The following is a 25,731-nucleotide window of genomic DNA, read 5'->3' as shown; positions in this document are numbered from 1 at the left end:
AATAAATACAACAGGAACATTGTGAGAATGTGGTGCTCGTTAACACACTGAGTGGTTGAGGAGAGTAGCATAAACATGGTTAAGGGGAATTTGGTTAACCCATGAGACAGAAAGGAAAAAAAAGGGATATCCCGATAGCGTGAAATGAAGTCGGAGTGGAAAGAGTAACAGAGCAGTTGGGTTGCAATATGTTTTTCTGTGGTGCGTGTTGTATACAATTCTACGTGAAAACTATTGCATCAGTAGTTTTCCCAGTACCTACTCCAGCTTTCCCATATCTTTCTTAAGAGTTGGGTAATCTTCCAAAAATATTGACTAAACTAATGGGATCAATGGCAGATAAGTCTCCGGGACCTGATGGCCTGAACCCTCGGGTATTAAAGGAGGCGGCAGCAGTGGATGTATTGGTTATGGTATTTCAAAACTCCCTGGATTCTGGAAAGGTCACGGTTTCAAAAAGGGAGAGAGGCAAAAAGAAGAAAACTGTAGAGTGGTTAGCTTGACCTCTGTGGTGGGGAAGTTGTTGGAATCAATCATTAAGGAGGAGATAACTGAACATTTGGAAAGACAAAGCTCAATCCACCATTGTCAGATTGGTTTTATGAAGGGTATGTCATGCTTGACAGACTTGCATGAGTTCTTTGAGGATGTAACCAGCAAGGTGGATAGTGGAGAACATGTTGATGTGGTATATCTAGACTTCCAGAAGGCTTTTGACAAGGTGCCGCACAAAAGATTGATCCAGAAGGTGAGATCGCAGGGCCTTGGGGGTTAGAGTACTAGCTTGGATTGAGGATTGGCTGACTGACAGAAAGCAGAGGGTCGGGATAAATGGGTCCTTTGTTGCCTGGTGAACTGTAACTAGCGGAATGCCACAGGGGTCAGTCCTCGGACCTCAACTGTTCACAACCTATATAAATGATCTGCAAGCAAGGACAGAGTGTAACGTAGCAAAATTTACGGATGATACTAAAATAGGTGGGAAAGCAGGCAGTGAAGAGGAGATAAAGATTTTACAGACAGATATTGATCGGCGAATGGGCTAAAATTTGGCAGATGGAGTTTAAGGTAGGTAAGTCTGAGGTCATTCATTTTGGCCGGAGAAATGGAAAGGTGAATTATTATCTAAATGGAAAGCAGGTTCAAAATGTGTCTGGGCAGAGGGATCTGGGCGACTTTGTTCATGAATCGCAGAAAGTTGGTGTGCAGGTACAGCATGGAATTAAAAGGGACTGGAGTATAAATGTAGAGAAGTGTTGTTGCAATTGTATAGGGTGTTGGTGAGACCACGTCTGGAGTATTGTGTCCAGCTTTGGTCTCCTTATTTGAGGAAGGATGTGGCGGCATTGGAGGCAGTTCCGAGGAGGGTCACCAGATTGATTCCGGGGATGAAAGGGTTGACGGATGAGGAGAGATTAAACAGTTTGGGTTTATACTCGCTGGAGTTTAGAAGGATGCGATCTGATCGAGGTGTATAAAACACTAAATGGGACTGATAAAATAAACGTAGACCAAATGTTTCCCCTTGTGGGGTAATCCAGAGCGAGGGGTCAGAGATATAGAATCATTGAATTTACAGTGCAGAAGGAGGACTTCGGTCCATCGAGTCTGCACCAGCCCTTGGAAAGAGCACACCTCCACCCTGTGCCCGGAACCCCGCCAAATCTTTTTGGACACCTAGGGCAATTTAGCATGGCCAATCCACCTAACCTGCACATCTTTGGACTGTGGGAGGAAACCGGAGCACCCGGAGGAAACCCACGCACACACGGGGAGAACGTGTAGACTCTGCACAGTGACCCAAGCCGGGAATTGAACCTGGGACCCTGGAGCTGTGAAGCAACTGTGCTAACCGCTGTGCTACCATGCTGCCCAGGTCGAGAGGTGGTAGAACTGAGATGAGGAGGAACTACTTTTCGCAGAGGGTGGCGAATTTGTGGAACTCGCTGCCCCATAGTGCAGTGGAGTCCGAATCACTCAATGTTTCAAAAAGGAGATAGATATATTTCTGATACAAAGTGGGTTAAAGGGATATGGGCAACAGGTGGGGAGGTGGCTTTGAGACCAGGAAGAGATCTACCAAGATCTGATTGAATGTCGGAGCAGGCTCGAGGGGCTGAATTGCCTCCTTCTGCTCATAATTCCTATGTTCCTATGTAAATATGGGGGTTTTATTCAAAACTGCATTTTGAGAGTCTGTACACCGCCCCCCCCCCCCTTCAAAATGTCAAGGGCTGGAAAGTTAACTCACGTTCAAAACTTCACCTGCCGACTCCTCAAAAGACATTATTGTTGCTGTAGGAATTCAGTGAAGAATCCAGGAATGTGGGTGCAAATATGATTAGAAAATCAATTGGTCATTGCCCTCATGTACTGGAATTGGTGATCGATGTCAATGGTTCAATCTGCAATCGTCTATAGAATGGTGTTTTAATTGATCGTCAATTTGAAGGAAATATTCATTTATTTCCTCAAAAGGTGAAGACTGATCTTCAAGACGCAGGTTTGAAACGAGGGAGCATACCAACTTTACCAGATAACATAGGAATGTGGATGATTATCACTTACCAATGGACCAGGTGCACCAGGTGGACCCTGCAATGAAACAGTCAGCTTTATTATAGCCATTCATTTCAACTTGAACCTGGTTAGCGGCAAAAAGAAATGAACAAAATATTTTAAAAGATCTACTCACAGGAGGCCCGGGCTGTCCTTGGGGACCTTCAGGGCCCTAGCAAAGAATCAAAGCATTACAAATCATTGCAGAGCTCAACAAGACTCTGGGCAACGTTTAACAGCCTTGCTGCGCCCGGCACAGGGCCGAGACGAGGCCGTTGAATCGCGCGAGATGCCTCGAGATTTGCGACGCTCAAAACGCCTCGCGAGATATAACAAAGTCTCGTGAGGCGCCGCGATCCAGATCTTGCCCTCCATGGGGGTGACCCAGGTCAGCATATCAAATGCGAGTTTGCTGGGTTCCCCCAGCGCCTGCGGGGCCTCACCAGGACGTCTGTTAGTAATCGTTTCCATAAATGTGGGCCAGTCGTAATGGCACAGGCCATTAGAGATGCCCAGATGGTCAGGGACAGGGCAGGGTAACACTTTGGAACTCCATCTGACACCCGGCCGCCCTGGCTGTCCCACCGTGTGGCACTGCCAGAGTGCCTGGGCGACACTGCCAGGCTGGTTAGAACACTGCCAGAGTGGCACTGCCAGGTATTGGGCCCAGGGGGGGTCCTTACCAGTTTGAGGGGGCGGGGGGGGGGGAGGGAGAGGGGTGTTCCCAGGGCCCCCAGAGGTGGTGGGGGGGGGGAGGGAATCGGGGCAGCCAGACGAAATAGTGCCCCGATCGTCGAGGAGCCTTTCCTCCCGAACTGGACAGCAGGAAATGACTCGAATGCGGCCTCGATGGAGAGGAACATCCCGAGGCCAGGAAAACAGCAAAGTACCTTCGAATGTCAGGTGTTTCTGGCGCTGCAGCCATTGGGAAACAGCTAAATAGGCCCCAAATCAGACATGGGGCGAGATTCTCCGACCCCCCGCCGGTTGCCGAATTCTCCACCACAGGTTAGTCGGCGGGGGCGGGAATCGCACCGTGCCGGTTGGCGGGCCCCCCCCCCTGCGATTCTCCGGCCTGGATGGGCCGAAGTCCCGCCGCTAAAATGCCTGTCCCGCCGGCGTAGATTAAACCACCTACCTTACCGGCGGGACAAGGCGGCGCGGGCGGGCTCCGGGGTCCTGGGGGGGCACGGGGCGATCTGGCCCCGGGGGGTGCCCCCACGGTGGCCTGGCCCGCGATCGGGGCCCACCGATCCGCGGGCGGGCCTACGCCGTGGGGGCACTCTTTCCCTTCCGCCTTCGCCACGGTCTCCACCATGGCGGAGGTGGAAGAGACTCCCTCCACTGCGCATGCGCGGGAATGCCATCAGCGGCCGCTGACGCTCCCGCGCATGCGCCGCCCGGTGTTGTCATTTCCGCGCCAGCTGGCGGGGCACCAAAAGCCTTTTCCGCCAGCTGGCAGGGCGGAAATTCGTCCGGAGCGGGCCTAGCCCCTTAAGGTTGGGGCTCGGCCCCCAAAGATGCGGAGCCGTTTTGGGCACCAGTCGGCGGACATCGCGCCGTTTCCGGAGAATTTCGCCCATGGTTTTTTTTCCAGTTAAATCACGCCCTTTATTTTTCAATGATTACTTCTTTTACAGAAGAATGATATAGAATTTATAGCACAGAAAGAGGTAATTCAGCCGTCCGGACCTCTTCCCTCCCCCTTTCCATCTCACCCTCTCAGCATCTCCTTCTATTCCTCTCTCCCACATGTGTATCCCCAGCGTCCCCTTAAATGTCTCGATAATATTCACCTCAACCAGTCGCTATGGGAACGAGTTCCGCATTCTCCCCACTCCCTGTGGGAGCGAGTTCCGCATTCTCCCCACTCCCTGTGGGAGCGAGTTCCACATTCTCCCCACTCCCTGTGGGAGCGAGTCCCATATTCTCCCCACTCCCTGTGGGAGCAAGTTCCACATTCTCCCCACTCCCTGTGGGAGCGAGTCCCACATTCTCCCCACTCCCTGTGGGAGCGAGTCCCACATTCTCCCCACTCCCTGTGGGAGCGAGTTCCACATTCTCCCCACTCCCTGTGGGAGCGAGTCCCACATTTTCCCCACTCCCTGTGGAAGCGAGTTCCACATTCTCCCCACTCCCTGTGGGAGCGAGTTCCACATTCTCCCCACTCCCTGTGGGAGCGAGTTCCACATTCTCCCCACTCCCTGTGGGAGCGAGTTCCACACTCTCCCCACTCTCTGTGGGAGTGAGTTCCACATTCTCCCCACTCCCTGTGGGAGCGAGTCCCACATTCTCCCCACTCCCTGTGGGAGCGAGTCCCACATTCTCCCCACTCCCTGTGGGAGCCAGTCCCACATTCTCCCCACTCTCTGTGGGAGCGAGTTCCACATTCTCCCCATTCCCAGTGGGAGCGAGTTCCACATTCTCCCCACTCCCCGTGGGAGCGAGTCCCACATTCTCCCCACTCCCCGTGGGAGCGAGTCCCGCATTCTCCCCACTCCCTGTGGGAGCGAGTTCCGCATTCTCCCCACTCCCTGTGGGAGCGAGTTCCACATTCTCCCCACTCCCTGTGGGAGCGAGTTCCACACTCTCCCCACTCCCTGTGGGAGCGAGTCCCACATTCTCCCCACTCCCCGTGGGAGCGAGTTCCACACTCTCCCCACTCCCTGTGGGAGCGAGTCCCACATTCTCCCCACTCTCTGTGGGAGCGAGTTCCACATTCTTCCCACTCTCTGTGGGAGCGAGTCCCACATTCTCCCCACTCTCTGTGGGAGCGAGTTCCACATTCTCCCCACTCCCTGTGGGAGTGAGTCCCACACTCTCCCCACTCCCTGTGGGAGCGAGTTCCACATTCTCCCCACTCCCTGTGGGAGTGAGTTCCACATTCTCCCCACTCCCTGTGGGAGCGAGTCCCACATTCTCCCCACTCCCTGTGGGAGCGAGTTCCACATTCTCCCCACTCCCTGTGGGAGCGAGTCCCACACTCTCCCCACTCCCTGTGGGAGCGAGTCCCACATTCTCCTCACTCCCTGTGGGAGTGAGTTCCACATTCTCCCCACTCCCTGTGGGACCGAGTCCCACATTCTCCCCACTCCCTGTGGGAGTCAGTTCCACACTGCCATTACTCTCTGGGTAAAGACCAGGGGCGAAATTCTCCGGAAACGGCGCGATGTCCGCCGACTGGCGCCCAAAACGATGCCAATCTGACGGGCATCGCGCCGCCCCAAAGGTGCCGAGCCCCAACATTGAGGGGCTAGGCCGGTGCCGGAGGAATTTCCGCCCCGCCAGCTGGCGGAAACGGCCTTTGTTGCCCCGCCAGCTGGCGCGGAAATGACATCTCCAGGCGGCGCATGCGACAGTTTCCCGCGCATGCGCAATGGAGGGAGTCTCTTCCACCTCCGCCATGGTGGAGACCGTGGCGAAGGCGGAAGGGAAAGAGTGCCCCCACGGCACAGGCCCGCCCGCGGATCGGTGGGCCCTGATCGCGGGCCAGGCCACCGTGGGGGCACCCCCCGGGGCCAGATCGCCCCGCGCCCCCCCAGGACCCCGGAGCCCGCCCACGCCGCCTTGTCCCGCCGTTCAAAAGGTGGTTTCATCCACGCCGGCGGGACAGGCAATTTATCGGTGGGACTTCGGCTCATACGGGCCGGAGAATCGAGCGGGGGGGGCCCGCCAACCGGCGCGGCGCGATTCCCGTCCCCACCGAATCTCTGGTGCCGGAGACTTCGGCAACCGCCGGGTGCGGGATTCACGCCAGCCCCCGGCGATTCTCCGACCTGGTGGGGGGGTCGGCGAATGATGCCCCAGGGTTCTCATTGATAGATTGTGTGATTTTCTATTTGCTGATGACTACAATAACGCTGGAAGTGAGGTAGACATGCAGCACATTCTGAACCTGTTCTCCACATCCTGAAGAAGACAGTGGTCGGATACCCACCCGCGCCAAGAAAACTCTATTGAGAGCCAGTGTGGGTAAATGACCACAAGCTGGCCGCTGTGGACACGTTCACCTATCTGGGCAGCATTCTCTCACGCTGTGTTCATGTCAATGATGAGACAAATGCCAGAATTGCCAAAGCCAGTGTGTCCTTCGGAAGACAAATTAACAAAGAAATGTACAGCACAGGAACAGGCCCTTCGGCCCTCCAAGCCCGCGCCGACCATGCTGCCCGACTAAACTACAATCTTCTACACTTCCTGGGTCCGTATCCCTCTATTCCCATCCTATTCAAGTATTTGTCAAGATGCCCCTTAAATGTCACTATCGTCCCTGCTTCCACCACCTCCTCCGGCAGCGAGTTCCCACTATCCTCTGTGTGAAAAACTTGCCTCGTACATCTCCTCTAAACCTTGCCCCTCGCACCTTAAACCTATGCCCCCTAATAATTGACCCCTCTACCCTGGGAAAAAGTCTCTGACTATCCACTCTGTCTATGCCCCTCATAATTTTGTAGACCTCTATCAGGTCGCCCCTCAACCTCCTTCGTTCCAGTGAGAACAAACCAAGTTTATTCAACCTCTCCTCATCGCTAATGCCCTCCATACCAGGCAACATCCTGGTAAATCTCTTCTGCACCCTCTTCTAAAGCCTCCACATCCTTCTGGTAGTGTGGCGACCAGAATTGAACACTATACTCCAAGTGTGGCCTAACTAAGGTTCTATACAGCTGCAACATGACTTGCCAATTTTTATATTCAATGCCCCTGCCAATGAAGGCAAGCATGCTGTTTGCCTTCTTGACTACCTTCTCCACCTGTGTTGCCCCTTTCAGTGACCTGTGGACCTGTATACCTAGATCTCTCTGACTGTCAATACTCTTGAGGGTTCTACCTCAAGTGTATATTCCCTACCTGTATTAGACCTTCTAAAATGTATTACCTCACATTTGCCCAGATTAAACCCCATCTGCCATCTCTCCGCCCAAGTCTCCAAACGATCTAAATCCTGCTGTATCCTCTGACAGTCCTCATTGCTATCCGCAATTCCACCAACCTTTGTGTCGTCCACAAACTTACTAATCAGACCAGTTACATTTTCCTCCAAATCATTTATATATACTACAAACAGCAAAGGTCCCAGCACTGATCCCTGCAGAACATCACTAGTCACAGCCCTCCAATTAGAAAAGCATCCCTCCATTGCTACTCTTTGCCTTCTATGACCTAGCCAGTTTTGTATCCACCTTACCAGCTCACCCCTGATCCCGTGTGACTGCATCTTTTAGAACATAAGAACATAAGAACTAGGAGCAGGAGTAGGCCATCTGGCCCCTCGAGCCTGCTCCACCATTCAATGAGATCATGGCTGATATTTTCCGGACTCAGCTCCACTTTCCCGCCCGAACACCATAACCCTTAATCCCTTTATTCTTCAAAAAACTATCTATCTTTATCTTAAAAATATTTAATGAAGGAGCCTCAACTGCTTCACTGGGCAAGGAATTCCATAGATTCACAACCCTTTGGGTGAAGAAGTTCCTCCCAAACTCAGTCCTAAATCTACTTCCCCTTATTTTGAGGGCCCCGTGTTCTGCTTTCACCCGCCAGTGGAAACAACCTGCCCGCATCTATCCTATCTATTCCCTTCATAATTTTATATGTTTCTATAAAATCCCCCTCATCCTTCTAAATTCCAACGAGTTCAGTCCCAGTCTACTCAACCTCTCCTCGTAATCCAACCCCTTCAGCTCTGGGATTAACCTAGTGAATCTCCTCTGCACACCTTCCAGTGACAGTACGTCCTTTCTCAGGTAAGGAGACCAAAACTGAACACAATACTCCAGGTGTGGCCTCACTAACACCTTATACAATTGCAGCAGAACCTCCCTAGTCTTAAACTCCATCCCGCTAGCAATGAAGGGCAAAACTCCATTTGCCTTCTTAATCACTTGTTGCACCTGTAAACCAACTTTATGCGACTCATGCACTAGCACACCCAGGTCTCTCTGCACAGCAGCATGTTTTAATATTTTATCATTGAAATAGTAATCCCTTTTGCTGTTATTCCTCCCAAATGACCTTTTGTGCCAGTCTGCCATGAGGGACCTTGTCAAAGGCCTTACTGAAGTCCATATAGACAACATCTTCGCTATTCAGTGTGGGAATGTGGCGGGGGGCCTAAAAACCAAGCTCAAGGTTTACCGAGCAGCCGTCCTCTCCACTGCTCTCCACGCGAGTGAGACCTGGACCGTGTACCAGCGACCCACAAGAAAATCAATCGCCTCCACCTTGGCTGCCTCTGCAAGTTCCTCGATACCAAAAGCGTAACATCAAAGTCCCAGATACAGAGGTCCTCGGGGGGAGCCGGCATGGTCAGAATCTTCACAATGTTACGACAGAAACTGCCCCGATGGTCTGGACAGGTCACCAGAATGCCCGACAACCGACTCTCGCCCTCAGCGAATATTCGTCGGTGAACTGCACGCTCCCATGGAGGCCGGAAGAAACGCTTCAAGGAAACCCTGAAAACCTACCTCAAGGACTTCAAAATTGACCCTGCCCAGGACCACTCAGACTGGAAACGGCGCCTCAGCATACGAGGAACAACTGATAGTGTCAGCGCAAAACAAGCACAAGGTACGTAAAAACCATGAGAACAGGGCCCCCAACTATCTACCAGCCTCACCGTCCTGTCCCCATTGCACGAGAGCTTTTCGTGCTCAGGTCGGTCTTGTCATCCACCTTTGCACCCACACAGCCCAACACCTGGATGAGAAATGAAGATGGTGTTCTTGAATACTGAAGGATGAACGGCGGGACTCTCAGGGTCATGACATTTCTCTCAAATTCCCTGTTGGATTTCTTGGTGGGGACCTTCTGCTGACCCCTATTCAGTTCGCAGACATTTTATTCAGCTGTCGATTAAGGAATTTGCATTCAACTGTCTTCATTGGATGGGGATGGTGAAAATGTATATCGCCCGTCTCAATGGCGACTCTTGCAGGAATCCTGCCCTGACAAGAACATTTGTCACGGTACATTGAATTATTTGCATATTGAAGTCAAGAAAAGATTTGAAAAGAACAAGACTTAGGCGCACAAAGAATGTTGTTCCTGTCACAATGTCTTCAGGGTTTCAAATGAAATCCAACTCACCCTTTGCAGGAAAGAACCCGTTCATATGGCACCTGAATGGCCCGAAGCCCTTTACAATAACAACTTGCATTTCTATTGCACTTTTAGAACAAAGAACATTACAGCACCAGGTCCTTGTATAGGAATCAAGCTGTGTTGCACCTTGTTACTGCTCCTTCCTTGACTCTATGTTTGGGCAGCAGCCTGTCCATTGAAGTTAGACTCTGCAGCAACTCCGAAGAGTATCGATTCTCATCATGTTTCTCGCCTATAGAATCAATGCTGACATTTTCTTTCTTTCTATTCATGTACGGGATGTGAGCTGAGGTCAGATTTTGTGGCCCATCCCTAATTTTGCTCTTGAACTGCGTGACTGGCTGGGGCATTTTTAAAGTCAATCACATTGCTGTGGGTCTGGAGTCACATGTAGGCCAGACCAGGTAAGGACGGCAGATTTGTGGGCAGCACGGTAGCGCAGTGGTTAGCACAGTTGCTTCAGAGCTCCAGGGTCCCAGGTTCGATTCCCGGCTTGGGTCACTGTCTGTGCGGAGTCTGCACGTCCTCCCCGCGTCTGCGTGGGTTTCCTCCGGGTGCTCCGGTTTCCTCCCACAGTCCAAAGATGTGCAGGTTAGGTGGATTGGCCGTGATAAATTGCCCTTCGTGTCCAAAAGGATGGGGTGGGGTTACTGGGTTACAGAGATAGGGTAGAGGCATGGGCTTAAGTTGGGTACTCTTTCCTAGGGCCGTTGTGGACTCGATGGGCCGAATGGCCTACTTCTGCACTGTAAATTCCATGACATTTCCTTCCCTAAAGGACATTAGACAACTAGGTATGTTTTTATGACAATCGACAATGGTTTCATCGTCACCTTTCGACTTTTTATATCAAGATTTTTATTGAATTCAAATTTCACCATCTGCGGTGGCGGGATTTTAACCTGGGTCCCCAGAGCATGACTCTGGGTTTCTGGTTTGTTAGTCCAGTGAGAATACCATGACGCTACCACCTCCCCAAAGTCTTGAATTTAGAGAAGTACTGTTGGCCCGTGCCGGGCCGGAGAATTGGCGCAACCGCGCCGGCGCCCGATTCTCCGAGGTGCGGCGAATCGCCGCCATTTGAGCCGGCGCGCTTGGCGCGGGGCGGGCCGCTGGAATCGGCGTGGCTGCCGTCCCAATGCGACAGAGTCCCGCCGGCGCCGTTCACTCCTGGTCGCTGCCGGCGGGAACTCTGCGGGATGCTCGGGGGGCAGCCTGTGGGAGGGGGGGGGGGGGGGGTCGTTCACCAGGGGGGCCTCCGAAGGGGTCTGGCCTGCGATCGGGGCCCACCGATCGGCGGGCCGGCCTCTCTCCCCCCCCCCCCCCACCCGGGCCTACTTTCCGCCACAGCTGGCCCCTGAACACCGACCCCATGTTGGGTCGGGGACGGCGCGCGTAAGAAGTTCCCCGCGCATGCGCAGGATTGAGCTGCCCCTACTGCGCATGCAGTGGGGGCCAGAATAGGTGGTGCTCGGGCCCTGTTCACGCCGGCACGAACATTTGGCCTCAATATCGGAGAATCGCCCCCAAAGTCTCTAATCTGGGGCGTCATTCTCCGACCCCCCGCCGGATCGGAGCATGGCCGTTGGCCGCCATGAATCCCGCCCCCGCCGAAGTCTCCGGTACCGGAGATTGGACGGGGGCGGGAATCGGGCCGCGCCGGTTGGCGGGACCCCCCCGCTCAATTCTCCGGCCCGGATGGGCCGAAGTCCCGCCCAGAAATTGCCTGTCCCGCCGGCGTAAATCAAAGCTGGTATTTACCGGCGGGACAAGGCGGCGTGGGCGGGCTCCAGGGTCCTGGGGGGGGGGGCGCGGGGCGATCTGGCCCCACGGGGTGCCCCCACGGTGGCCTGGCCCCCGATCGGGGCCCACCGATCCGCGGGCGGGCCTGTGCCGTGGGGGCACTCTTTCCCTTCCGCCTCCGCAACAGCCTCCACCATGGCGGAGGCGGAAGAGAGTCTCCCCACTGCGCATGCGCGGGAAACTGTCGGCGGCCGCTGATGCTCCCGCGCATGCGCCGCATTTCCGCGCCAGCTGGCGGGGCACCAAACGCCATTTCCGCGCCAGCTGGCGGGGCGGAAATCCCTCCGGCGCCAGCCTAGCCCCTCAATGTTGGGGCTCGGCCCCCAAAGATGCGGAGCATTCCGCTCCTTTGGGCCGGCGCGATGCCCGTCTGGTTGGCGCCGTTTTAGGCGCCAGTCGGCGGACATCGCGCCGTTGGGGGAGAACTTCGCCCCTGACCCCAAATATTCTATTTGGAGTGGGATACAGATTATAAACCTTACCATTGCGTTTAGACTTTAGATAGCCAGCAGTGAAGGGTGGAGCTGGATTCTAGACTTTATGGAGATAAATATTATAAACACGCAGCTCCAAACCCAACAACTGGCGTTTCAGCCGTTCCTCCTCCAGAGCGCAAGTGAACCCCTAGTCCCGCCGAGACAATTAAACACCCAATCAATAAATGATACAATTAGCACTCTTGAATATCACTGAAAGGAGAGATGTTGCGGAAGCTCCTTGTTTTTTACTCTTGCTGTGCTGTTGAACTCCATGACTCTCGGAAGGATCAGTTAACCCTCGGGCATCTCATTGAACTCCGGCTTCTGCTCAGTTTGATGCAGTCCACAGGGCAGAATGGAAACGAAACGCTCCCCGTAGCTGACCTTTCCATGCCCCCATTTGGTCTGTAGAACACGTCCAGCGAAACAAACCCCTGACAGGCTTAACAGACAGCCAAAGGCATAACTCTTTCATTCGAAGAAAGAAGCTTGTTAATGTTTGTGTGATTCATGGCTGTATTTCTCACGCAGAGTTCATCTGTATTTTATGAACAGGTCAAAATGTTTCATCCTGTAAGCGTCAGGTTTCTTTTGGAGTGTTTGAAATACCCATCTGCTTCTTGTCCTGTTGTGTAACTATCGTTTATAACATCCTCAGCATGAATACTGCCAAGCAGAGCTGCAGGAATATAATAAACCAGCAGAATCCTCTCTGCTTACTCTTCAAATGGAACTCCCTACCAGGACTCCTCGTACTCCTCGTACTCGTCACTTACGGGGATGCTGGGCGAGCACATGCGAGAGAAATGAATACTCGGCGATGTCAATAGGGTGAGATGGTTAGGGGTTTGTAGGATTGCGTGGAAACAACAAAATTGTTGCAAAACCCATCTGGCTCACTCATGTCCTTAGTGCCCTTTAGGGAAGGAAATCTGCCGTCCTTACCTGGTCTGGCCTACCTGGGACTCCAGACCCACAGCAATGGGGTTGACTCCTAACTGACCTCTGGAATGACCTGACAAGACACTCAGTTGTATGTAAGGTGGCTCATCACCCACTTTTTCAAGGGCAATTAGGAATGGGCAACACGTTCTGGCCTTGCCAGTGATGCTCATGTCTTGTGAATGGATAATTTGTGGTACCTTACCGTGAAACCTGAGAGAGTTACCTGAGCCTAAGGACTCCAGTGTGGAAATACGCCTTGCATCCCAACGCTTTTGCTCCAAATGAACCTCTTCCCACCTTATTTCACGTCATGGTCGATAGCTTTAAGTTCCTGGGGGTCACCATCACCAACAGTCTGTCCTGGTCCACTCACGTTGATGCAACAGTCAAGAAAGCCCAACAACGTGTCTACTTCCTACGGAAGCTAAAGAAATTCGGCATGTCTGCATCGACTCTCACAAACTTCTACAGATGTGCGATAGAGAGCATCCTATCCGGCTGCATCACAGCCTGGTATGGAAACTGCTCGTCCCGAGGTCGCAAGAAACTGCAGAGTGTGGTGAACTCAGCCCAACGCATCACACAAGCTTCCCACCCCCACATTGATTCTGTCTACACCTCCCTCTGCCTCAGGAAGGCAGACAGCATTATCAGAGACTCCTCCCACCCAGGCATTGCCCTCTTCCTGACCCTTCCATCATCAGAAGATACAGAAGTCTGAAGACCCGCACATCCAGACATAGGAATAGCGGGCGGGATTCTCTGACCCCAGGGCCGGGTCAGAGAATCGCCGGGCCGGGCACGATTCACGCGATGCCGCCCCGATGCCGGTCCGCCGATTCTCCGGTGACCAATCCAGTGATTTTCCACGCGGGATGGGCCGAGTGGCCGCTGAGATAGCCCGAATCCCGCCGGCGCCGTTCAAATGTGGTCTTCCTAGGTGCGTCCATCCTGCGGGGGGCGGCCGGGTGGGGGGGCTGGGGGGGGGGGGGGGGGATCTGACCCCCGGGGGGGCCTCCACCTTGGCCTGGCCCGCGATCGGGGCCTACCGATCGGTGGGCTGGCTTCTCCTGGTGGGGGCCTCTTTTACTCCGCGCCGGCCCCTGTAGCTCTCCTCCATGTTGCTTGGGGGCCGGCGCGGAGAAGGAACCTAGCGTGCATGCGTTTACGACGGCGTCAACACTTAGCCTCAGGATCAGAGAATCCCGCCCTGCTTCTTTCCCACAGCTAGTAGTCTCCTCAACAACTCCCCCTCGGACTGATCTGTTCCCTGTAAGAACACTATTCACGACGCCCTATGCTACTCTTGTTTGGCCCCTTGTTCCGCACTGTAACCAATCACTGTTTGTCGATGTACCATTTGTTAATGTACTCTGTTGATTATTCTTTTGTCTACTATGTACGTACCGTGTACATTCCCTTGGCCGCAGAAAAGCACTTTTCACTTTCATGTGACAATAAATCAATCAATCAAAGTCACCTGGGGCGACATTCTCCGACCCCCCGCCGGGTCGGAGAATCGCCGGGGGCTGTCCTGAATCCCGCCCCCGCCGGTTGCCGAAGTCTCCGGCACCGGATATTCGGCGGGGGCGGGAATCGCGCCGCGCCGGTTGGCGGGCCCCCCCCCCCGCTCGATTCTCCGGCCCGTATGGGCCGAAGTCCCACCGGCGTAAATTAAATCACCTACCTTACCGGCGGGACAAGGCGGCGCGGGCGGGCTCCGGGGTCCTGGGGGGGGGGCGCAGGGCGATCTGACCCCGGGGTGTGCCCCCACGGTGGCCTGGTCCGTGATCGGGGCCCACCGATCCGCGGGCGGGCCTGTGCCATGGGGGCACTCTTTCCCTTCCGCCTCACACCTCGTGGCGGAGGTGGAAGAGACTCCCTCCACTGCGCATGCGTGGGAAACTGTCAGCGGCCGCTGACGCTCCCGCGCATGCGCCGCCCGGAGATGTCATTTCCGCGCCAGCTGGCGGGGCAACAAAGGCCGTTTCCGCCAGCTGGAGAATTTTCGTGTTCCGAAATTCTCCAGTTTCCGGAGAATTTCGCCCCAGATCAACATATTACAGAGAATTACATCAAGCTTACGACATGGGAAATGGACATTCAGCCCATCCAGTCCATGCTGCTGTTCATCCTCTGCACAATCTTCACACAACCTTCTTCAACTGTACCAGACATGCAGACTTATTTCGACATTGGTTAATTGTTGACACGACAAACATCAACACCATTCTGACCAAGATTTCTAAATTTCTGTCAGTATGTTGCTGAAGGGAATATAAAGCGACTGTTTACTCAATGGCCTCACCATAGTGCCCCTGGTTCCTTTCACTCCTCTGGGACCCTGTAAAGGAAAAGAAAAATAATACACATCAGTTGCTAAACAGGCTCGAGAGGCTGAATTGCCAACTCTTGCTCCTAGTTCTTCTGTTCTGAGAAAGAACTATTCTGCCTACTTCCACCTCTTGGGTCTGTGGCCCTGTGGGTCACAGAATCTCAAGCACGAATCTGGTGTTCTTGATTAATAAGGGGTTATGGGGAAAAGGCAGGAGAATGGGGATGAGAAAAATATCAGCCATGATTGAATGGTGGAGCAGACTTGATGGGCCGAGTGGCCTAATTCTGCTCCTATATCTTATGGTCTATTATGTAAGCAGGCTTGATACTCTTAGATGCTTGACCTTTGGGGGCTCAGCTATTGTGAAATGATACAGACGGGGCCATTCAGTCCATCATGTCCGTACTGGCTCTTTGGAAGAACAATCCAAACAATCCACACCTCCTGTTCTTTCGCTCCTTCCCTGCTAATTCTTTCTCTGCAAGTTATTGTTGAATCTGCTTCCACCGCCCTTTCAGGCAGCACCTTCCAGATCACAACAACTCGCTGTGTAAAAAACATCCTCCTCATCTCCCCCTCTGCCTCACAACAACTCGCTGGGTAAAAAACATCCTCCTCATCTCCCCCTCTGCTTCTTTTCCCGATTCTCTCCAATCTGTGTCCCTCTGGTTACCCTCCCTCCCGCCACTGGAAACACTGGGTGGAATTCTCCGATTCGCAACGCCGCAAACGCGAACCCCAATCGGGCGTCCAGCCAAAATCGAGGTCTGCCGCCCATGCCGTCCGGTCCCTCGCTGGTGGCGATAAGGAGCTCTGCGCTCCACACCAGAAGCGGCGGGCATACCATGGCAACATAGAATTCCTACAGTGCAGAAGGAGACCATCCGTTCCATCGAGTTTGCATCGACCCTCTGAAAGAGCACCTAGCTGGGCCTGTGCGGGCCTCCCTGTCCCCAAAGGACCCCACCTAACTTGCACATCTCTGGACTGTGGGAGGAAACCGGAGGATACGGTGCAGACTCCACACAGACCGTGATCCAAGCCGGGAATCGAACCCGGGTCCCTGTCGCTGTGAGGCAGCCGGGCGAACCCGCTGTGTCACTGTGTCGCCCTGGCATTTAAATACCAGGCTCTTTGCTGTACTGATTAGAATGCCCACAGGGCCGGGAATTGCTCAGAATTCACGGCAACAGAGTGCTGGTAATAATAATAATCTTTATCGTCACAAGCAGGCTTACATTAACACTACAATGAAGTTACGGTGAAAAACCCCTAGTCGCCACACTCCGGCGCCTGTTCGGGTACACAGAGGGAGAATTCAGAATGTCCAAATTACTTAACAGCACGTCTTTTGGGACTTGTGGGAGGAAACCGGAGCACCCGGAGGAAACCCACGCAGACACGGGGAGAACGTGCAGACTCCGCACAGACAGTGACCCAAGCCGGGAATCGAACCTGGAACCCTGGCGCTGTGAAACAACAGTGCTAACCACTGTGCTACCGTGCTGCCCTGGTCCATTAGTGTGTCCTGAATTGCTCCACAAACAGCGTCCCCAATGGGAACGCGAAGCGCACGCAATTCAGCCCCGGCGTCCGCATCCCGAACGGGGAATTTGGCCCACGTTTCTTTGTTCACTCAATCACATTCCCGCATGATTCTGAGCCACCTTCATTCAATCACTTTTCCAACCTTCTCTGTTCTAAAGAGGACAATTTCAGCTGCACAGCGAGGTGGTCTAAACATGCGGTGTAGCATCTCTCATTCCTCTGTCAATGACCTCTCATTACTGTCAGCAGCGAGAAGAGACACACGTTAAAAGTAGCAAAAGGAAAATATTTCAAACCGACATCAACAAGGTTTTTCACACTGCGATCGATCGTGAAACAAAAGGAACCCCAGGGTGGAGATTTGGGGGGATAAAGGCTTCGGATCATTTAAAATAATGGGATGCTTTAGGATGAACTGAGATCAGCAGAATGGCCTCCCCAGGTGCTGTTCAATTCCATCCAATGCTGTCGATATTGGCCTGGCAAGGATAATAAGTCGATTATTCGATGTTCTGAACTGTTAATGGCGTGGACGGTACTTACAGGACTCCCGGCCGGCCCAATAATTCCAGCGGGTCCAAATGGTCCGGAATCCCCCTTTTCACAAAAACATCAAGAGCATTAGAATTCATAAAGCAGCAGGGAAAACACCTTGGGGTATTTACAGTTTTCATGCAGCACTCGAGTTATTTCCCTTTGATAGGCTGTGACCTGACTGATGTGTTGGGTGTTCTGGATCACAAACAGGTCACCAACACTGGAAGTGGTGCAACTCTATTTTATTATAAGGTTAACTATATTAACATACTTGAACTGTGGGTAAATGCAATACCAGCTTTAACTGTTGACCCTTGCCTAGTCCTAACCAGGTGAATCAGCACATGGTGAATGTCTGTGTTGCAGGCTGTGAGCTCTGTGCTCCGAGCTGGCTGCTACTAGAATGAGCAGGAACTCTCCTGTCCCCTGTCTTTATAGTACGTGTGCTCTCACTGGTGATTGGCTGTGGTGTTGTGTATGCTGATTGGTCCCAGTGCATGTCCATCAGTGTGTGTGTGTGGTCTGCACCATAATATACTGGTGGAGATTATGACACTGACAAGGGAATTCTTGGATGACAACTGTCCAATTTGAAGCAGCATTGACAATGGTTCAGTCAGACTGAATTCCCCTCTCCCTGTCCCCCTTTCAGAAAGTCGCTGACTCCTGTTTCCTTTTCACGCGGCAATGCATCACGAGACAAGCGGCTAGTTCCAGGGAGGCTACCAATCTCCGAATCAGTCAACAGGTGGGGCTGGAAGATACTGGGGTTTTCCTAACAAATAGGAGTATCCGTGGACTCTACGGCCACTCCAGCCTGCTCCATCAGTCAACATGACCATGTGACCCTGCCGACGGTGGGTTGTAGGTGAACTAAAGCAGGTGGCAAGCCCACTGAATTGTCCCCCATATAATGGGGGTGCCTGCAGTGGCTAAGGGGTCCGGCAGTCTGTCTCCTCTCAGCCCTTTTGAGGCTCTTAAGTGTGTGGAATAAGAGTGCTTGGGACTGTGAGGCTTAATGTGACTGAGAAAACAGTATCGCCCACATTGTGATGTGGAATGTCACATGAGGGCCTTGGTGAGGTCACACCTGGAGTATTGTGGGCAGTTTTGGTGTCCTTATCTGAGGAAGGATGTTCTTGCTGTGGAGGGAGAGCAGCGAGGGTTTACCAGGCTGATTCCTGGGATGGCGGGACTGTCATATGAGGAGAGACTAAGTCAGTTAGGATTATATTCATTGGAGTTTACAAGAGTGAGAGGGGATCCCACAGAAACTTACAAAATTCTAAGATTAGACAGGGTAGATTCAGAAAGAATGTTCCCGATGGTGGGGGAGTCCAGAACGAGGGGTCACAGTTTGAGGATAAGGGGTAAACCTTTTAGGACTGAGGTGAGGAGAGATTTCTTCACCCAGAGAGCGGGGAATCTGTGAAATTCGCTACCACAGAAAGTAGTTGAGGCCAGGACGTTGTGTAATTTTCAGTTAACGGCCATTTCTGGGTCTCTTTCATTCTCTGCCTAAATTCTTTGATCTGCGGATGAAAATGGTTAGCCTGGCAGCTTTGGTCTGTGGGTAAGGTGGTTAGCCTGGCAGCTTTGGCCTGTGGGTAAGATGGTTAGCCTGGCGGCTTTGGTCTGTGGGTAAGATGATGGTTAGCATGGCAGCTTTGGTCTGTGGGTAAGATGGTTAGCCTGGCAGCTTTGGTCTGTGGGTAAGATGGTTAGCCTGGCGGCTTTGGTCTGTGGGTAAGATGGTTAGCCTGGCAGCGTTGGTCTGTGGGTAAGGTGGTTAGCCTGGCAGCTTTGGTCTGTGGGTAAGATGGTTAGCTTGGCAGCTTTGGCCTGTGGGTAAGATGGTTAGCCTGGCGGCTTTGGTCTGTGGGTAAGATGGTTAGCCTGGCAGCGTTGGTCTGTGGGTAAGGTGGTTAGCCTGGCAGCTTTGGTCTGTGGGTAAGATGGTTAGCCTGGCAGCTTTGGCCTGTGGGTAAGATGGTTAGCCTGGCAGCTTTGGTCTGTGGGTAAGGTGGTTAGCCTGGCAGCTTTGGTCTGTGGGTAAGATGGTTAGCCTGGCAGCTTTGGTCTGTGGGTAAGATGATGGTTAGCCTGGCAGCTTTGGTCTGTGGGTAAGGTGGTTAGCCTGGCAGCTTTGGTCTGTGGGTAAGATGGTTAGCCTGGCAGCTTTGGTCTGTGGGTAAGATGATGGTTAGCCTGGCAGCTTTGGTCTGTGGGTAAGGTGGTTAGCCTGGCAGCTTTGGCCTGTGGGTAAGATGGTTAGCCTGGCGGCTTTGGTCTGTGGGTAAGATGATGGTTAGCCTGGCGGCTTTGGTCTGTGGGTAAGGTGGTTAGCCTGGCGGCTTTGGTCTGTGGGTAAGATGATGGTTAGCCTGGCAGCTTTGGCCTGTGGGGAAGATGGTTAGCCTGGCAGCTTTGGTCTGTGGGTAAGATGATGGTTAGCCTGGCGGCTTTGGTCTGTGGGTAAGATGATGGTTAGCCTGGCAGCTTTGGCCTGTGGGTAAGATGGTTAGCCTGGCGGCTTTGGTCTGTGGGTAAGATGATGGTTAGCCTGGCGGCTTTGGTCTGTGGGTAAGGTGGTTAGCCTGGCAGCTTTGGTCTGTGGGTAAGATGGTTAGCCTGGCGGCTTTGGTCTGTGGGTAAGATGATGGTTAGCCTGGCGGCTTTGGTCTGTGGGTAAGATGGTTAGCCTGGCAGCTTTGGTCTGTGGGTAAGATGATGGTTAGCCTGGCAGCTTTGGTCTGTGGGTAAGGTGGTTAGCCTGGCAGCTTTGGTCTGTGGGTAAGATGATGGTTAGCCTGGCAGCTTTGGTCTGTGGGTAAGATGATGGTTAGCCTGGCAGCTTTGGTCTGTGGGTAAGGTGGTTAGCCTGGCAGCTTTGGTCTGTGGGTAAGATGGTTAGCCTGGCAGCTTTGGTCTGTGGGTAAGATGGTTAGCCTGGCAGCTTTGGTCTGTGGGTAAGATGGTTAGCCTGGCAGCTTTGGCCTGTGGGTAAGATGATGGTTAGCCTGGCGGCTTTGGTCTGTGGGTAAGATGGTTAGCATGGCAGCTTTGGTCTGTGGGTAAGATGGTTAGCCTGGCAGCTTTGGTCTGTGGGTAAGATGGTTAGCCTGGCAGCTTTGGTCTGTGGGTAAGATGGTTAGCCTGGCAGCTTTGGTCTGTGGGTAAGATGATGGTTAGCCTGGCAGCTTTGGTCTGTGGGTAAGATGGTTAGCATGGCAGCTTTGGTCTGTGGGTAAGATGGTTAGCCTGGCAGCTTTGGTCTGTGGGTAAGATGGTTAGCATGGCAGCTTTGGTCTGTGGGTAAGATGATGGTTAGCCTGGCAGCTTTGGTCTGTGGGTAAGGTGGTTAGCCTGGCAGCTTTGGTCTGTGGGTAAGGTGGTTAGCCTGGCGGCTTTGGTCTGTGGGTAAGATGGTTAGCCTGGCAGCTTTGGTCTGTGGGTAAGATGGTTAGCCTGGCAGCTTTGGTCTGTGGGTAAGATGGTTAGCCTGGCAGCTTTGGCCTGTGGGTAAGATGGTTAGTCTGGCAGCTTTGGTCTGTGGGTAAGATGGTTAGCCTGGCAGCTTTGGTCTGTGGGTAAGGTGGTTAGCATGGCAGCTTTGGCCTGTGGGTAAGATGGTTAGTCTGGCAGCTTTGGTCTGTGGGTAAGATGGTTAGCCTGGCAGCGTTGGTCTGTGGGTAAGATGGTTAGCCTGGCAGGTTTGGTCTGTGGGTAAGATGGTTAGCCTGGCAGCTTTGGTCTGTGGGTAAGATGATGGTTAGCCTGGCAGCGTTGGTCTGTGCTGAAGGTGGTTAGCCTGGCAGCTTTGGCCTGTGGGTAAGATGGTTAGCCTGGCAGGTTTGGTCTGTGGGTAAGATGGTTAGCCTGGCAGCGTTGGTCTGTGGGTAAGATGGTTAGCCTGGCAGCGTTGGTCTGTGCTGAAGGTGGTTAGCCTGGCAGCTTTGGTCTGTGGGTAAGATGGTTAGCCTGGCAGCGTTGGTCTGTGGGTAAGATGGTTAGCCTGGCAGCTTTGGTCTGTGGGTAAGGTGGTTAGCCTGGCAGCTTTGGTCTGTGGGTAAGATGGTTAGCCTGGCAGCTTTGGTCTGTGGGTAAGGTGGTTAGCCTGGCAGCTTTGGTCTGTGGGTAAGGTGGTTAGCCTGGCGGCTTTGGTCTGTGGGTAAGATGGTTAGCCTGGCGGCTTTGGTCTGTGGGTAAGGTGGTTAGCCTGGCAGCTTTGGCCTGTGGGTAAGATGATGGTTAGCCTGGCAGCTTTGGTCTGTGGGTAAGATGATGGTTAGCCTGGCAGCTTTGGTCTGTGGGTAAGATGATGGTTAGCCTGGCAGCTTTGGTCTGTGGGTAAGGTGGTTAGCCTGGCAGCTTTGGCCTGTGGGTAAGATGGTTAGCCTGGCAGCTTTGGTCTGTGGGTAAGGTGGTTAGCCTGGCGGCTTTGGTCTGTGGGTAAGATGGTTAGCCTGGCAGCTTTGGTCTGTGGGTAAGATGGTTAGCCTGGCAGCTTTGGTCTGTGGGTAAGATGATGGTTAGCCTGGCAGCTTTGGTCTGTGGGTAAGGTGGTTAGCCTGGCAGCGTTGGTCTGTGGGTAAGATGGTTAGCCTGGCAGCTTTGGTCTGTGGGTAAGATGATGGTTAGCCTGGCAGCTTTGGTCTGTGGGTAAGATGGTTAGCCTGGCAGCTTTGGTCTGTGGGTAAGATGGTTAGCCTGGCAGCTTTGGTCTGTGGGTAAGATGGTTAGCCTGGCAGCGTTGGTCTGTGGGTAAGGTGGTTAGCCTGGCAGCTTTGGTCTGTGGGTAAGATGGTTAGCATGGCAGCTTTGGTCTGTGGGTAAGATGGTTAGCCTGGCAGCTTTGGTCTGTGGGTAAGATGGTTAGCCTGGCAGCTTTGGTCTGTGGGTAAGGTGGTTAGCCTGGCAGCTTTGGTCTGTGGGTAAGATGATGGTTAGCCTGGCAGCTTTGGTCTGTGGGTAAGATGGTTAGCATGGCAGCTTTGGTCTGTGGGTAAGGTGGTTAGCCTGGCAGCTTTGGTCTGTGGGTAAGATGGTTAGCCTGGCAGCTTTGGTCTGTGGGTAAGATGATGGTTAGCCTGGCAGCTTTGGTCTGTGGGTAAGATGGTTAGCATGGCAGCTTTGGTCTGTGGGTAAGATGGTTAGCCTGGCAGCTTTGGTCTGTGGGTAAGATGATGGTTAGCCTGGCAGCTTTGGTCTGTGGGTAAGGTGGTTAGCCTGGCAGCTTTGGTCTGTGGGTAAGATGATGGTTAGCCTGGCAGCTTTGGTCTGTGGGTAAGATGGTTAGCCTGGCAGCTTTGGTCTGTGGGTAAGATGGTTAGCCTGGCAGCTTTGGTCTGTGGGTAAGGTGGTTAGCCTGGCAGCTTTGGTCTGTGGGTAAGATGATGGTTAGCCTGGCAGCTTTGGTCTGTGGGTAAGATGATGGTTAGCCTGGCAGCTTTGGTCTGTGGGTAAGGTGGTTAGCCTGGCAGCTTTGGTCTGTGGGTAAGATGGTTAGCCTGGCAGCTTTGGTCTGTGGGTAAGATGATGGTTAGCCTGGCAGCTTTGGTCTGTGGGTAAGATGGTTAGCCTGGCGGCTTTGGTCTGTGGGTAAGGTGGTTAGCCTGGCAGCTTTGGTCTGTGGGTAAGATGATGGTTAGCCTGGCAGCTTTGGTCTGTGGGTAAGATGGTTAGCATGGCAGCTTTGGTCTGTGGGTAAGGTGGTTAGCCTGGCAGCTTTGGTCTGTGGGTAAGATGATGGTTAGCCTGGCAGCTTTGGTCTGTGGGTAAGATGATGGTTAGTCTGGCAGCTTTGGTCTGTGGGTAAGATGGTTAGCATGGCAGCTTTGGTCTGTGGGTAAGGTGGTTAGCCTGGCAGCTTTGGTCTGTGGGTAAGATGATGGTTAGCCTGGCAGCTTTGGTCTGTGGGTAAGATGGTTAGCCTGGCAGCTTTGGTCTGTGGGTAAGATGGTTAGCATGGCAGCTTTGGTCTGTGGGTAAGGTGGTTAGCATGGCAGCTTTGGTCTGTGGGTAAGATGATGGTTAGCCTGGCAGCTTTGGTCTGTGGGTAAGATGATGGTTAGCCTGGCAGCTTTGGTCTGTGGGTAAGGTGGTTAGCATGGCAGCTTTGGTCTGTGGGTAAGATGATGGTTAGCCTGGCAGCTTTGGTCTGTGGGTAAGGTGGTTAGCCTGGCGGCTTTGGTCTGTGGGTAAGGTGGTTAGCCTGGCAGCTTTGGTCTGTGGGTAAGATGATGGTTAGCCTGGCAGCTTTGGTCTGTGGGTAAGATGGTTAGCCTGGCAGCTTTGGTCTGTGGGTAAGATGGTTAGCCTGGCAGCTTTGGTCTGTGGGTAAGATGGTTAGCCTGGCAGCTTTGGTCTGTGGGTAAGATGGTTAGCCTGGCAGCTTTGGTCTGTGCTGAAGGTGGTTAGCCTGGCAGCTTTGGTCTGTGGGTAAGATGATGGTTAGCCTGGCAGCTTTGGTCTGTGGGTAAGATGGTTAGCCTGGCGGCTTTGGTCTGTGGGTAAGATGGTTAGCCTGGCAGTTTTGGTCTGTGGGTAAGATGGTTAGCATGGCAGCTTTGGTCTGTGGGTAAGGTGGTTAGCCTGGCAGCTTTGGTCTGTGGGTAAGATGATGGTTAGCCTGGCAGCTTTGGTCTGTGGGTAAGGTGGTTAGCCTGGCAGCTTTGGTCTGTGGGTAAGATGGTTAGCCTGGCAGCTTTGGTCTGTGGGTAAGATGATGGTTAGCCTGGCAGCTTTGGTCTGTGGGTAAGATGGTTAGCCTGGCAGCTTTGGTCTGTGGGTAAGATGATGGTTAGCCTGGCAGCTTTGGCCTGTGGGTAAGGTGGTTAGCCTGGCAGCTTTGGTCTGTGGGTAAGGTGGTTAGCCTGGCAGCTTTGGTCTGTGGGTAAGATGGTTAGCATGGCAGCTTTGGTCTGTGGGTAAGATGGTTAGCCTGGCAGCTTTGGTCTGTGGGTAAGATGGTTAGCCTGGCAGCTTTGGTCTGTGGGTAAGGTGGTTAGCCTGGCAGCTTTGGTCTGTGGGTAAGATGGTTAGCCTGGCAGCGTTGGCCTGTGGGTAAGATGGTTAGCCTGGCAGCTTTGGTCTGTGGGTAAGATGGTTAGCCTGGCAGCTTTGGTCTGTGGGTAAGATGATGGTTAGCCTGGCAGCTTTGGTCTGTGGGTAAGGTGGTTAGCCTGGCAGCTTTGGTCTGTGGGTAAGATGGTTAGCCTGGCAGCTTTGGTCTGTGGGTAAGATGGTTAGCCTGGCAGCTTTGGTCTGTGGGTAAGATGATGGTTAGCCTGGCAGCTTTGGTCTGTGGGTAAGATGGTTAGCCTGGCAGCTTTGGTCTGTGGGTAAGATGATGGTTAGCCTGGCAGCTTTGGTCTGTGGGTAAGGTGGTTAGCCTGGCAGCTTTGGCCTGTGGGTAAGATGGTTAGCCTGGCAGCTTTGGTCTGTGGGTAAGATGATGGTTAGCCTGGCAGCTTTGGTCTGTGGGTAAGGTGGTTAGCCTGGCAGCTTTGGTCTGTGGGTAAGGTGGTTAGCCTGGCAGCTTTGGTCTGTGGGTAAGATGGTTAGCCTGGCAGCTTTGGCCTGTGGGTAAGATGGTTAGCCTGGCAGTTTTGGTCTGTGGGTAAGATGGTTAGCCTGGCAGCTTTGGTCTGTGGGTAAGATGGTTAGCCTGGCAGCGTTGGTCTGTGGGTAAGATGGTTAGCCTGGCAGCTTTGGTCTGTGGGTAAGGTGGTGGTTAGCCTGGCAGCGTTGGTCTGTGGGTAAGGTGGTTAGCCTGGCAGCTTTGGTCTGTGGGTAAGGTGGTTAGCCTGGCAGCTTTGGTCTGTGGGTAAGATGATGGTTAGCCTGGCAGCTTTGGTCTGTGGGTAAGGTGGTTAGCCTGGCAGCGTTGGTCTGTGGGTAAGGTGGTTAGCCTGGCAGCTTTGGTCTGTGGGTAAGGTGGTTAGCCTGGCAGCTTTGGTCTGTGGGTAAGGTGGTTAGCCTGGCAGCGTTGGTCTGTGGGTAAGGTGGTTAGCCTGGCAGCTTTGGTCTGTGGGTAAGATGGTTAGCCTGGCAGCTTTGGTCTGTGGGTAAGATGGTTAGCCTGGCAGCTTTGGTCTGTGGGTAAGATGGTTAGCCTGGCAGTTTTGGTCTGTGGGTAAGGTGGTTAGCCTGGCAGCTTTGGTCTGTGGGTAAGATGGTTAGCATGGCAGCTTTGGTCTGTGGGTAAGATGGTTAGCCTGGCAGCTTTGGTCTGTGGGTAAGATGGTTAGCCTGGCAGCTTTGGTCTGTGGGTAAGATGATGGTTAGCCTGGCAGTTTTGGTCTGTGGGTAAGGTGGTTAGCCTGGCAGCTTTGGTCTGTGGGTAAGATGGTTAGCCTGGCAGCTTTGGTCTGTGGGTAAGATGGTTAGCCTGGCAGCTTTGGTCTGTGG

General features: G+C 53.2%; 1 protein-coding gene across 1 annotated transcript in view; it reads right to left on the bottom strand.

Annotated features, from left to right (window-relative positions):
• Window positions 1-25,731, bottom strand: part of LOC140427240 (uncharacterized) — a 435,573-nt gene that overhangs the window by 13,470 nt on the left and 396,372 nt on the right. The window contains 4 exon segments of the mRNA XM_072512840.1: window positions 2,569-2,595; window positions 2,696-2,731; window positions 15,205-15,240; window positions 17,326-17,379. Coding sequence (XP_072368941.1) covers window positions 2,569-2,595; window positions 2,696-2,731; window positions 15,205-15,240; window positions 17,326-17,379 — 153 coding nt within the window.

This window comes from Scyliorhinus torazame, chromosome 7, assembly GCF_047496885.1.
Source record: "Scyliorhinus torazame isolate Kashiwa2021f chromosome 7, sScyTor2.1, whole genome shotgun sequence".
Lineage (NCBI taxonomy): Eukaryota > Metazoa > Chordata > Chondrichthyes > Carcharhiniformes > Scyliorhinidae > Scyliorhinus > Scyliorhinus torazame.
Note: the sequence above shows the minus strand (reverse complement) of the source record. Positions and strands in the feature narration are given on the sequence as shown.